General features: G+C 46.6%; 1 protein-coding gene across 3 annotated transcripts in view; it reads right to left on the bottom strand.

The window, feature by feature from the left end:
• Positions 1-13,160, bottom strand: part of Dapk1 (death associated protein kinase 1) — a 150,253-nt gene that overhangs the window by 21,892 nt on the left and 115,201 nt on the right. For all 3 annotated transcript variants that reach the window (XR_008722758.1, XM_055629232.1, XM_055629231.1), the window contains exons 14-19: positions 12,621-12,719; positions 11,442-11,540; positions 10,343-10,540; positions 8,877-9,074; positions 5,356-5,454; positions 998-1,075 (exon numbers count right to left, since the gene is read on the bottom strand). Coding sequence is in view for 2 of the 3 variants with exons in the window: in XM_055629232.1 (XP_055485207.1) it covers positions 998-1,075; positions 5,356-5,454; positions 8,877-9,074; positions 10,343-10,540; positions 11,442-11,540; positions 12,621-12,719 (771 nt within the window). In the remaining variant the exon portion in view is untranslated. The remainder of the gene's footprint in view (positions 1-997; positions 1,076-5,355; positions 5,455-8,876; positions 9,075-10,342; positions 10,541-11,441; positions 11,541-12,620; positions 12,720-13,160) is intronic.

Raw genomic sequence — 13,160 nt, 5'->3', positions numbered from 1 at the left:
TGTGCGTGGTGCTACCCCTGTGGAGGTGCTCTGGGGTTCTGTAAGAAAGCAGGCTGAGCAAGGAATAGGGAACAATCCAGTAAGCAGCACTCCTTCATGCAAGGAATTCAGGAATGCTCTATAAGATCACAAACTGAGCTAAATCCCCAGCCCCAGGGTAAGGGTTCAAATGTGCAGATAATTTACCTTTTCATCCTTTTGCTTCAGCCTAGAAACATCCCAAGCATTAAACTCCTGTACTTACTCTGTCTTTGTAAATATTTCCGAATGTCAACCACCATCCTGTTCTCTATGACAATTTGCTATGCGTTAGTGTTGGTAGCCTGCATGGTCTAATTTTTGCTACTATATTTTAAATAGAACTGCAGTGAACATCTTTGTGTGTTAACAAATACATCTTAGCCAAAAAGGGTTTGGCTTTTTTTTTTTTTTAAGTCTCTAGATGCATGATGTGGGTTGCAAATCTGCACCTGTATTTACTTATTTTTCTCTTTTTATTAACTTTATAGTGCTGTGACCTGATTAAACAAGAGCTTAGCTGATACCTGGAAACTCAAAACAAACGAGGGAAAGGGGCATCGTCAGTATCCTTCCCCTGCGCTGTGGAGGTGGTCAGCACAGACAGGGCTGGGGAAATAAAACCAAAGCCTGGTGCCTGTGGAAGCCAGCAGGGACTGCTGCGTCTCCTGTGAACATGGCCCTGGCAGATGGTTGTGACCTGCTGTGTAGATGCTAGGAATTAAAAACTCTGGTCCTCTGCAAGAGACACCAGTGCTCTTAACCACTAAACCTATTCCTCCAGCCCCCAAATTTTGTTTTCACACCAACTGTAGAAGAAACCCTGTAGACACTTATAGAAGTGTGCCAACTGATGGGACAAAGACAGACAATGTTCCTAAATCTATGGCCTGTGCCTTTTTCTAATAGTTCACAAGGACAATACTGAGAACTTCTCAGATAAGCAAAAGCCGAGAACCACAGGCGGAGGAAGGCTCACCTTTCGAAGTCTTGCCAGGAGCCCTGCCACGTGCTCGTGCTGTTCTGACTTGGCAAGGTCCTCGGCTGTCTTGCCATCCTGTAGAAGACAGATGATCAGTGTCTCTGCCCTGCAAAGCCCAGATGCATGTGACCCCAACAAACTAGCTCAATGCAGAAACAGAGGAAAGGCAGGTAAACAGCATGTCCTGGCCTACTTCCCTGTCTGGGGAATCCTTATTTTATTTGGTGGCTCAGGAAAGAAAGATGCCAGAGCAAGGAATGCAGCAGTGTCCTGTGATGACAACAGTAAGAGGTTCAACCCACAGACTCGGTGAACACTCATCCTATGGCTGACGGTTCCCTAACTGAGCCCCTGACTCTACTGCAGCAGTCAAGAGTATCTGCTTCAGTGTCAGCGCCTGTCTTTCAGCTCTCACACATACAATCCTGGCCCTCAGACTACACCATGGCTTGTAATCACTGTGCCTTCCAAAGAACGCTGAGTCTAGCACAGTCTGACATAAGGTTGCTGACAAACACAAAGCAGGGACCTAAGGGCCACAGCACTTCGACATTTACTGTTTAATTAGAGATTTTCAAGGAGCTATGGCTTCCTATGAAGAGATTTATTCTTGTTTCTATACCATGAACACACATATCTGCTGAGAACCTTCCAGTCCAGAACTGGTCCAGGTGGCACAAGCAAGACCTCACAGTCCCCCATGGGGACAGGAGCTGTGGCCGTGCCCACTCCACACCACAGGAATGGATTCAACTGTTCAGCTGAACTTTCTACAGACCTAAAATGCAATTTTCAAAAAAAAAAACAATTTTCTAACAGAAGAAAAATAAGTCTATGGTTTTATTATCAGTATTTGGAGGTAAGACATCCCATGAAGGCTTGGGACACCCAAAGTCTGTCTACCTGCCAGGCTCCCAGCTCCTCAGTTCACGTTGCTCTTGAGACACACATGGGTCTTTCTCCACCAGCAAATCTTAATCTTGGTCCTACTAGACTGTGTGACTCCCTGCTGTGGAAAGCCATTATCAGACTTACACAGTGTTAATAACACCTCTGCCATCTACCAAGGTGCCAGTAACATTCTTCAACGACATCTACAGATAATCTCTTGTGTCTTCTGGGGCAAAACTGTTAGGCTAAGAATGAATTTTTGCCCCAGACTGAAGCTGCGGCCTAGGTGTGTGTTACTCAGAGGGGCTATAGAATCAGGGCCACGCCATTCTTACTGTGTCCCTGAGATGGATCCAACAGGCAAACCACGACTTCTCCTTTGCTTGGGCTGAACCGAGAGTTCCTTATTGGATACCATACTCCCAACTGAGTAAGAGTTCCCATCAAACTGTCTCCTGGCTTCATTTGCATGGAATGCCTTTGGTGAGGGTGAGCCTTGAGGAAGAGGAGCAGGATATGGGTGCCTCCGACTTTCCAAGGTGGCATCCAAGGCTGAGTTCTGAGGACAGGGAGGTTTGGAGACATAGAGGTGAGCTTAGGTGTTCAAAGTAAAGGTACAGGCCTGGGGCCCAGAGAGTAGACAAGGAGAGCTAGATAGTAGGGCAGGTTCCAGGAAGGAACCGAGCAGAAGAGCCATGGGCAGGCAGAGGCAGAAGAGAAGCGAGTGCAGGAGAGGCAGAAGACTGTCAGGATGAGAAGCAGGATTACCAGGAGCCACTGGCACTTGGTGATCAGGACAAGGGAAAGAGAGAAGTCAGAGAAGGGTTTCATCCAGAGAAAGGAGGCAGCATGGAGTCAGGCCACTTCCTGGGGTGGCTCTCAAAGTTGTTTCATGAATGGATCCACAAAGGTCCTATACATGATTACACCTCGATCATGTTGATCATACACTATTTCATTCTATTCTGGAGACAGGGTCTCACTATGTAGCTCTGGCTGGCCTATACCTTCCAACGTAGACAAGGCTGGCCTCAAACTCAAAAGATTTGCCTTCCTCTGCCTCCCAAGCACTGGTATCAGAGATGCACACCACCACAGCTGGCTGCTTCTTCTGTAATCTTTGTTTTAGTTTATAATAAAAGAAACAACTCCCACGAGGTGACTGTTGCTTTTGCTGAGTCAGTGGTGGAGGAACGCAAGCCAGTGCAGAGTGAGGGTGGGAGGCAGGAATGCTCAGAAATCACTCCCAGCATACGAGGAGAACAAAGGCCACACTAAGGGGCGCTGTGGAGCCACATGTTATTTCTACAGTCTTCCCAGCAGCCAGAAAGGTACAGCTCACGCTGGCCGTCCCAGGGCAGCAGCCCAGCCATGGGTCTGAAATGTGGTCCCAAAAAGATGACTGTCAGTGCAGGACATACAAGGCACTAGAAACTCGGTAAAGTTAGGAGAATATAAAAAATATTAATAATCTCAAGATACTCCTGTTGAAATACTGCTTTGCATGTAGTGCTGAAGTTCGTTTCATCTGCTTCTTCTTTACTGCTAGAAACTACAAAACAATAGACATGTTCTGGGCTTTGTCTTTTGGCAATGTCCTCAGTACACAGTCACCCCGCTCCTCACATAAATTGCTTCCACTGGCTAGGAGGCCAGATGCCCCCTGAGCCTTCTCACTGGTGGGAGGCTGTATCTCTAGCATGGTAATCCTTACAGCGGTGGCCACCAAGCTCAGGACTCTGTATCTGATGCTTTTCATGACCCTAACCCTGTCCACTTCCTATCTACTCAGTTCCCAGACTCCATGACCAGCTCCTGCAGAGGGGTCAGCTCCACATGCTTCCCAGTCCCAACTCTTGCTCCACCCAGTGACTACAAGTTGGCTATCAAGGCTCTTTGATCAGTATCCCACACATGTTTTCTAGACATTTCCCTGTGTCTGGTATGTGTCTGAGTAAACGTTGAGGCTAAGTGAAGGGCTCTGAGGTGCAGACAGAAAACCCTGAAGAGCTCCTCTAGAAGCTGGAAGAGATGGGAAGACAGAGGAAGGTAGTAAGAGCAGGGTGGAGGTGGGGAGCAGCAGAGAGAGCTACTGCAGTTAAGAGTGAGTAGGGAGAGCCACGGACTCACAGGGGAACATGAAGAGGCAAGAAGCCACACACACTTCTGGCTCCTACAGCATCTTCAAAGTCACCCTGGTCTTTATTTTCCTCATGAGATATCATCTGAGACAAAGAGATATTTTTTCCTCTCTTAAAAATGTAGATGACTCTTTATTGCAGGATAACTAACCTGCGGGTAAATGCTGATGATGGCAATTCGGGCCTAGCAGGTCCTTGTGTGGCCAAGGTAAGCAAGCGCCCTGAGAATTACACCCATTCCATGCACAGCACTCTTAATGTCTGTGGCTACAGAGAGCCCAATGCTGCACAGAACAGACTAGTTACATCTTGTAACAGATACCGCAAAGGCCTACACTCGGACAGGGAGAAATCGTACTGCATTGAAGCTGAGGACACACACCCTCTGGAGGACCATCCCTAGGGGTGTGGGGGTCTGCAGTACCCACAACCAAAGGCAATGTGTATAAGTGAATGAGCATGGCTGTGCTTCATGGAAATTTCATTTATAGAAACAAGTGGCAGGCTGGGCCAGCTCAGTTAAGACCCTGAAGATCTCCAAGAACCTCAGAGCCCCAGGTGAACTGCAACATCAAACACCACACGTGACCTTCAAGACTGACCCTCAGCAAAGTTCCCATCTATGAATATGAAGACCACCCCTGCCCCATACTCAAGCAATTAACACACTGTTGGGCCAGCAACAACTCAAGCAGTAGTTCACGGCCACAACTGCCACTTGCCTTATCGGCCAAACTCCTATCTATGGTATCATATGAAATGTGAAGCAAAGGGTTTCTTCTGTCTGGGGGGTGAGGGTGGGGGTAAGGTGGAAGCCTGGAATAAGAAGTCAGAGAAATGAACTGTGTCTTACTGAAAAATAATTTTCAGGCCCGGCAGCAAAGGCAGACTCTAAACACTTTTGCCTCTAGGCTGCTCATGACCCCCGAAGTCAAACAGAAGATCCAGCTCCTCCCACAGTGCACTGGGCCCCCTGTGTCCTGGGGCCAACAGAAAACACTTATGAAAGAGAAACCCATACGTGGAATAGAAAGCCAAGCGACACTGTTGTGTAACACAGTAAACAAAAGGCCAGTGCAAACCAGCAGGTCGCTGGCAGAGCAGGACTGGCGAAATGAGAAGAGGATGAAACATTAACTAGATATTAAACTGGGTCTGTGTGGGCAAATGTTTATGTAACTGCAGTGGAGGGTTAGGGCTTAATAGCAGCCTGTCTGCTTTAGAATGCAGTTGCCAGGCAATACCTTTCTCCCCATGCCCTTGAGGCATGAGAAGTTTCCATGGCTCTCTGCAGCCAAACACCTGCACCTGCCTGGTACTCACCGAGGTCAGAGCCTCCACATTGGCACCCATCAGACAGAGGTAGCGGACCACATCCAAGATCCCGTTGTTGGCTGCAAGGTGGAGAGGAGTCCGTCCATACTGGGAAGAGAAAGAAAAATAGCAGAGGCATTTTTCATGGCTGCTGCCTGTGAAAGCCTGAGGTTCACAGCCATCCTTATTGGGAGAGAAACAGTATTACATAAGGGGCCTGGGTCCAAAAGAACTAAACAGGAGGCTCTGGCTCCCACTGAGGCAAACCTGGCAAGCAGAATATTTTCAAGCACTTTGAAGTTGAAAGACTAGCTTCAAATACACCTTCAGAGGATGAATGAGGCGGCTAGCCCCTGGTTTTCCAAGTCTTCTGCTGTGCTGCCACAGAGCAAGGCAAGAGTGTGAACATCCAGACATGCATGTGTACCTGTACCATACAATTCAGATTCACACTCCAGGGACTGAGGAAGAGGGCAGCTGCGGAGGGCTCTTTAAGGAGGTGAAGCTTTGAGGCCATGCCTACAATGCTTTTGCGCCTGTGGTTCTCAAACTATGCATCAATTCCTTGGGGTGCTGTAGTGAACCCCCAAGGACAGTGAGGGCTAGCTCAAGGTTTGAAGCATATGTGGTGAATATCTCCTCCAAGCATCTCAGAGCCGAGGCATTAGGCTGCCGGCTTTCCGCTCATTGGCCTTCTTTGCAGGTCTGCCCTTAGGAGTTGGTAGCTGCTACCCTGAGTAATAAGCAAAGGTTTGGAAAGTAGGATCTGGAGAAATGGCCCTGCAGTTAAGGGAACTAGGTGCTCTTCCCAGGGACCTAGCATTCACATGGTGGCTCACAGCCATCTGTCACTCCAGTTTCGGGGGATCCAATACCCTATATGACCCCAGTTAGCACAGGCACACACATGGCGCACAATCACACATGCAGATGGGGTGGGAGGCACCCACTTCTAGTCCACAGTCAAGCAAGCTGGCTCAGGCACCGCACAATCCCTGATGACTGTGGCCATATAAGGGTGAAATTAGAACAGGAGATTTCTTTCCACAGATGTTTTGTCTTTCTCAAGGGCTGCTAAGTTTGGGGCTAAGATGCTCCCACAATCACAACAGTGAAATAGCAAAATCATTTGCTCAGCAGGAGGGGAGCCATCAATAAAAATCATGGAGACGCTGCAGAGGATGCCAGTAGTCAAAACTTGGGAATCTCTGCTTGCACAGTATTTATTTTCACATGGGTCAATGCATTGTCATCTTAAATGTTTAAATAGGTATGTGGTAAAAAAAAAAATTAAATCCTCAACATCACTACACCTCTTCCCCACAATCACCTGCTCCGAGCTTTCCCTACATGTTGGAGCCTTTTGTTCCTAGCTCTCCTCTATGACTCTTTAGTAAGAGGCTGAACCGGCTAAGACATGATCACCTGACAATGGTGGTTTTGTATCTGTAAGTACCTTAAACATCTTTTCCTCCTCACCTGAATAAAGAGAGAGAAAGAAATGGGCAGAGGATGGGAGAGGGGAAGGGGGGCATCTAAAGGTCTGCAGGATAGACTTGGTTCACAGCATCATGTGGGGAGGTTGAAGAGGTGAAGCCTGGAGCAGGTGAGTGAGTCACCAGGGCTTTACCTCTCAGGAGCAGGGCAGGCCCTGAAGGACTGCAGAGGTTACAGAAGTGACTCTTACAAAGCAAACTCAGCTTCCTCCTGTGTCCCTCCCCAGCCTGACGTCATTCGGCATGCCAGAGCACAGCCATCAGGTTCCACTCCACAAAAGTCTGAACCTGGTGCAGATCTCAAGCTGACACTGAGCTCAACACAGTGACAGAATCACCCACCAAAGTCCCTCTGTGCCATCCCAGCATCGTATATAATGGAAACACCAAGTTCACTAACCACTGTGACCAGTTTCCATCACATGAGCCAAGTTTCCGGCTTGCTCACTTTTGTGGCACTGTGAACAGGACCATGGGCCTCATACTTGCAGCCTAGGGCAGTTGTTTTCAAACACAGAAACAGGCTTGTCTTCTTGAAAGTTTATTTGTGCTGGAGACAGGCTCTCAGCATGTAGCCCAGGCTTACCTCAAATTCACAATTCCGTCCACACAATTCTGCCAGCACACAGGTGCTGGGGTACAGGTGCGCACCACACAGCCCAATAAAGCTGGATTTTGAAATGAACACATTTAACAAGATTTTGCCTTTAGGCACAAGCTAAAATATGCTTTGCTTTGCTTTGCTTTGCTTTGCTTTGCTTTGCTTTGCTTTGCTTTGCTTTGCTTTGTGTTTTCTGGAGAGCGGGAATTGAACTCAGGGCTTTCTTTGTTCACACTAGGAAATCCGCTGGTATAGCCCAAATACTATGCCTCCCCAGTGAAACCTGAAGGTGGTTTAATAAGCACATGTTCTCTGAGGCCATGTTTAACCCACTGAGGGAATCCTAGAAGGAGAGGCATTTGTCTTCCCTCTTAAGCCACTTACATAACTATCTTGGCACGGTTAGGAAAGGATAAACCAAGACAACAAAAAGCAGCTAAGACCCAGGATGTCACCTTTGCAGGGTCCCAGAGTATGAGGATTACCAACTTCAAATTCCACCACAACTAATCACATAATATGCGAGAGGAATGACAAGACAATTCTCCAGATGTTTCATGCATTAATTATTTTACCTCAAACAAATTATCATAAACCCTACGGCACCATATACATCATGCATAAGCAGACATTTCCCACAGTTGAAATTAGCTCCGCCTGACTTCCTTTTTAGCATGTCCTTAGGAAAGAGTGTGCCCGCCTTGCATACAGTTGCACAACTGACGCTACACAAACATTTAAATGCTCTTATTTTCTGCTGCGAATCTGGATGGGATTCGGTGAAAAGAAGGTGACAGCCAAAGTCCAAAAATCTGCACCTGGGGCTTTTCATGGACCAAGAAGACGATATTTATTTTCATTGCTTTATAATTTATAAGGTAGCAGTATTCTTTTACTTGGTTTTTCCAAATTTGCTTAGTGTATATGCGTGCAAACATACACAAATGTGTTAGCAACTTTTGCCCACAGACAGCTCAACAGAGACAAATCAGCCAATAATCCTGGAAACCTGGATAAAAAACACAGGATCAAGAGTATTTACTGAAGACTTTGTGCTTCAGAAGGAATGCTACATTTGTACCATGACCTCTGACTCTTCTTGGAAACATGAACACACATGTATGTATGTACATGCACAGGCTCCTGTACCCCTGAATGTGTGCTCATTTATTCTACAAGCAGAACAGTGGGAAGCCAGGATAGGCAAGAAGGACACGTTAATGTCTCAATAAATTACTCAACAGTCACACAGATCAAAATGGCACTGTCCTCTAGAAAGCGGGTACATGTGATTGACAACAGTCCTCAATGATGATGGGATAGTATAAACATGACATGCTAATATAAACATGATAATATAAATATAACAAAAACCCAGCAACAGCATCTGGTAGACCCAGTGGGAATCTGGGGATCCTAGCCTCTCTTTGTACCTTGTTTGAAATGTCCAGATTGCAGCTGGCTTCACAGAGGGCCACCACGATAGGCGCGCTTCCATCTTTGCAGGCCACGTGCAGGGGAGTGTTGCCATGCCTGTCTTGGAAATCCACAAAACAGCCATGGCCAAGGAGGGTCTTGATGACTTCCATCTGACAACGCCTCACAGCAAGATGCAGAGCAATGTGTCCATCCTGGAACCAAACCCAAAGTCATGAGTGCTTCTGGCTTAGGCCTTCAGCCCAACTCTTCCCTGTGTGAGACTTAGCTGTAAACAGGATGGCTACTACATACACACCAAGACTGACAAAGGTCCTTGTCTGGACTCTGGAAGGCTGGGGCTTTATCTGTCCCACTCTGCACAACTGAAACCTGCACTGACCACCTGCTGATTCTTTGAGGTTGAGGCAGTAGATCAGCCAGAAAGACTCTATACTTCTATCTTAGAATTGATAAGACATAACTAACTATTGGTATGTCAATTGCAGGTGAACAGATTTGAAAAACATTTTTAAAGCATTTGCACAGCAACACTTGCTAAATTCTTGAGCAGATAACCTACTACTTTATTTTGCATCAGAAAAACATTGAGAATGTGAGGAGAGAGAATTTCTCCCAGGGCTGTTGAATGCTCAGAAAGCAGATACAAGTTGCTTAACCTCTGCACAACACAGAAATTGGCCTCAGAACTACCAGCAGCCAAATCAGGACCCCTGGGGAAGAGAGGTGCTGAGTGCTAGGGGCAAGCAGAGCTTTCCAGCCTATCTCTACAGCTTCTGCATGAGTTTCTATACCTGACATCACTGGGGCCTGGGAATGTCTAACAGAAACACTAGCTCTATTTACTAGGTGCCCGGAGCAGATACCCAGCCCAATCATCGCAAACAAAATATATCTCCAGAGACCCACACACTGTTTCAAGGCACCGCTCCACAGAGGGGGGAATTGCAATGTGAACTGCACACACCCCCATGATAGCCCCTGGCAGCGATGGCTACGGCACCATCACTGTGTCTGTTTAAGTTCAAACATATTGTGTTGAATTTGCTTAAGGAAGAAGGGAACACTTGATCTAGAGGTAAAATTGTGAAACAAGTAACAGTGGTTTATTGTCTTTTTACAAAAGAGCAGGTGGCAAAATAAACACCTATTTCTACATGTGTCTAAAAACTGACACTATGGTGCCACTGTTCCTGCTCAAAATTCAAAACATTAGAACACAGCCAAACAGCCCTCATAAGTCCTAAACTTAGTTACTTGCTAAAAAAAAAAAAAAGAAAAGAAAAGAAAAAAAAACAACTCTAAAGAATTACAGAGAACTTTTGGAACCAAAGAAAGGAAGAATCACAGTATTCCGGGTTTGTGTTTGTTATCTTAAGGAGTCAAGTAGGCAAGCCTCCTGGGTCCGCTAGCCCACCAGCTCACTTCACCATGAGCGCCAAACATTACCCCCATAAAGCACCTTGTCAGAAGCATTCAAGTCAGCTCCGTGTTCAACCAGACACTCCACAATGTCATGATAGCCCCTGGCGGAAGCTGTCAGCAATGGGGTCTCTCCTTCCCGGTTCTTGATATTCACATTGCAGCCAACTTCACAAAGGGCTTTAGCCACGGAGTAATAGCCATGCCAGGCAGCGCAGTGCAGGGGGGTTTCCTCTTCCTGGTCAAGGTCATGAGCACAGAGGAGGAAAATGCAGACAGGAAAGAAAATACAGAGAGCAAAATCAAGGCCATGGAGGACAGAGATTGCAGCCAGTGTGGCAAAAAAAAAAAAAAAAAAAAATTAATCTTAAATAATGACAGCACTGGGAGCCTCTGTCATTAAGAGGCAGATCCAGTGTGCTCTCCCTGGTCGGTCCCCTCATCAGGCATGCTAAGCGAACTAGGCTTTCTCAGCATTTTACAGACAGCACTACTGGGGCCCCAGTGAGGACTGGAGCAGGCTCCTGAAGAGTGAAGCTTTCACGTGGGTGGACTTAAAACACCGTTTGGCAAAATTGCCTTTGTCTATCTAGAATCATCACTGGCAGGAACGCACTCCTCCTAGCATGAATTATTCTAGCAGTTTCTGTGCTTTGATTTCTGCCAGGTATGTAACTCCAGGATGAGTCAGAGGACCACAGTGAGCTATCATGATGACCTTCCTGTAACTAGTCAAAAGAGTGCTGGCCTGAGGCTCATGAGGACTGAGAGGTTTGCACTCCGTCAGTATCGTCAAACGTCCATCTGTCTACGAGGTTCCATGAGAGAGTGGTACTTATAAACAGAAATTCTAGACTCAGACTGGGTAGGGTTCAATCCCTGGTCCCATCATAGACAGCAAGCTGTGGAGTTTTCTCAGCTACAGAGCATGGGTGCTGAGAACACAGGGCAGTCCTGAGGTTTAAACAGGTGAATGAGAGGTTAGACGGACAGGAAGCTGGCTGCAGACTGCTCTCTGAGGGCCCATACTCTGCAATGGATGATAATACACCTAAGTCAAGAGGCCTCCATGAGTCATCTGGGTCACCCGGCTACTGTACATGGAGGCCTTCGGGCAGGGATTTGCTCTCACAGCCTACCTTGTCTTGGAAATCAGGATTAGAGCCAAAGCTGCACAAGAGTTGAACCACATCTGCATGGCCATAGCGAGCTGCCACGTGAAGGGCTGTCTCTCCAGACTGCAAAAGAAGTACACCCATGATCTAAAGACCAGAGTTCAAAACCACTTATGAGATTGAGAGCACTGGTCCGTACCTTCACATCCTCCCTCAAGCCATTGATTCCACAGAGATTAAGGGCAGGACCTGGGGTCAGGGAACCCATAGGCAGCTACTGTTGCATCCTCACACCTGGTTCATCTTGTTACAGAAAACAACTTAGTGAGGATTTACCCTTTACCATGAGGGCCATGCTCTACCTGCTTCCTGAAGACATGCTTCTAGCTGTTGGACTTGAAACTAGCATTCTCCTCCCTCTTCCTGTCCTTCTCCCCCTCTCTCTCCCTCTTCCCCTCCTCTCCTTGTCCCTCTTTCTCCCTCTCTTTCTTTCTCTCACGCACAATCCCCTTTTAAGATCAGGCTCATCACCCTGCAATTATTCAAAAGTGAAGTTTTATTTGTTAGCAACTTTCTCCCTTCATTGCCTTATCTATGCTCGGAAACATATTTCTTACACTCTTGGAAATTTTAAAGGAACTGACCCCTCAACAAATCTCTGTGAGTAATAAATACAACTCCAGATGTTTTGCTTATGTCTGCACCTCCCCATGTCAGGCTATGCTAACTACAGAAAATACATTGTCTTTTCAACTGGCAGAAAAACTGCTATGATGAACTTGCTGTCCAGATCTTAATTACCTCTTGACGCCATGTGCAAAAAGCTTGGTCACCAGGCTGTTTGTGGAGGAATCTTTAGGGGGTAGAGGCTAATGGAAGTTAGGTCACAATAAAGGAGAATTTGTGGGTATCTCTGTCTCCCTCCTTCCTGGCTGCTATGAGGTGAACAGCCTTGCTCCACCACACGACCCTAAACACTGTGCTTCACCAGAAGCAGAGAACCTAGGGTAGAAACCCCGATTAAAGTGCTGGGCCAAGTCGTGCCACGGCCAAACAACAACAGAAAAGCTTCAACTTTCCATCCTCTCCTGGAGGACTGGATCCTCAGTCTTTATCTTTGGGTCAGTTCTGGTGCACCAGGCAGGCCACCACTTCAGTGTACCCCTGATCGTTTCCTCCTGCTCCTCCAAGAGGAGATCTTACCTTGTCTTTAACATCCAGAGGGCATTTGTTCTCATTGAGGAATTTCAAAGTGTCCACATGGCCATGCCGAGAGGCCCAGTAAATGGCATTGGATCCTCCCTGCAAAGAGAGCAACCCAGAGTCGCATCTAAAACTCTAATGCACCCGGACCAGGCGCTCTTTACAACAAGTGTGTGTTGCTTCTTGTGTGATAACAAACTGTAAGCGAGCCTCTTCGGCTTCAGGGTTTTGATAATTATGCTGTGGTCATGAACCATGTTAGTAACAGGGGAGCCTTACTGGCAAGGTGAAGGGGGTTTTCTGTATCATCTTTGTAACTTTAAAAAAAAAAAATGTATATGTATTTCAATGTAAAAACAAAACACTTTTTTTAAGCCCTTATATCAACCTCAGCCTAGATTTTCTAACAGTTCCCTCGGAATCTGCAGAGACTGACTTCAGTTCAAGCCTCTATACAAGTGACCAGAAAAAGAAAAGAAAGAAAGAAAGAAAGAAAGAAAGAAAGAAAGAAAGAAAGAAAGAAAGAAAGAAAGAAAGAAA

The sequence above is a fragment of the Psammomys obesus genome, unplaced genomic scaffold, assembly GCF_907164565.1.
Source record: "Psammomys obesus unplaced genomic scaffold, mPsaObe1.curated_primary_1811, whole genome shotgun sequence".
In the NCBI taxonomy this organism is placed as follows: domain Eukaryota; kingdom Metazoa; phylum Chordata; class Mammalia; order Rodentia; family Muridae; genus Psammomys; species Psammomys obesus.
Note: the sequence above shows the minus strand (reverse complement) of the source record. Positions and strands in the feature narration are given on the sequence as shown.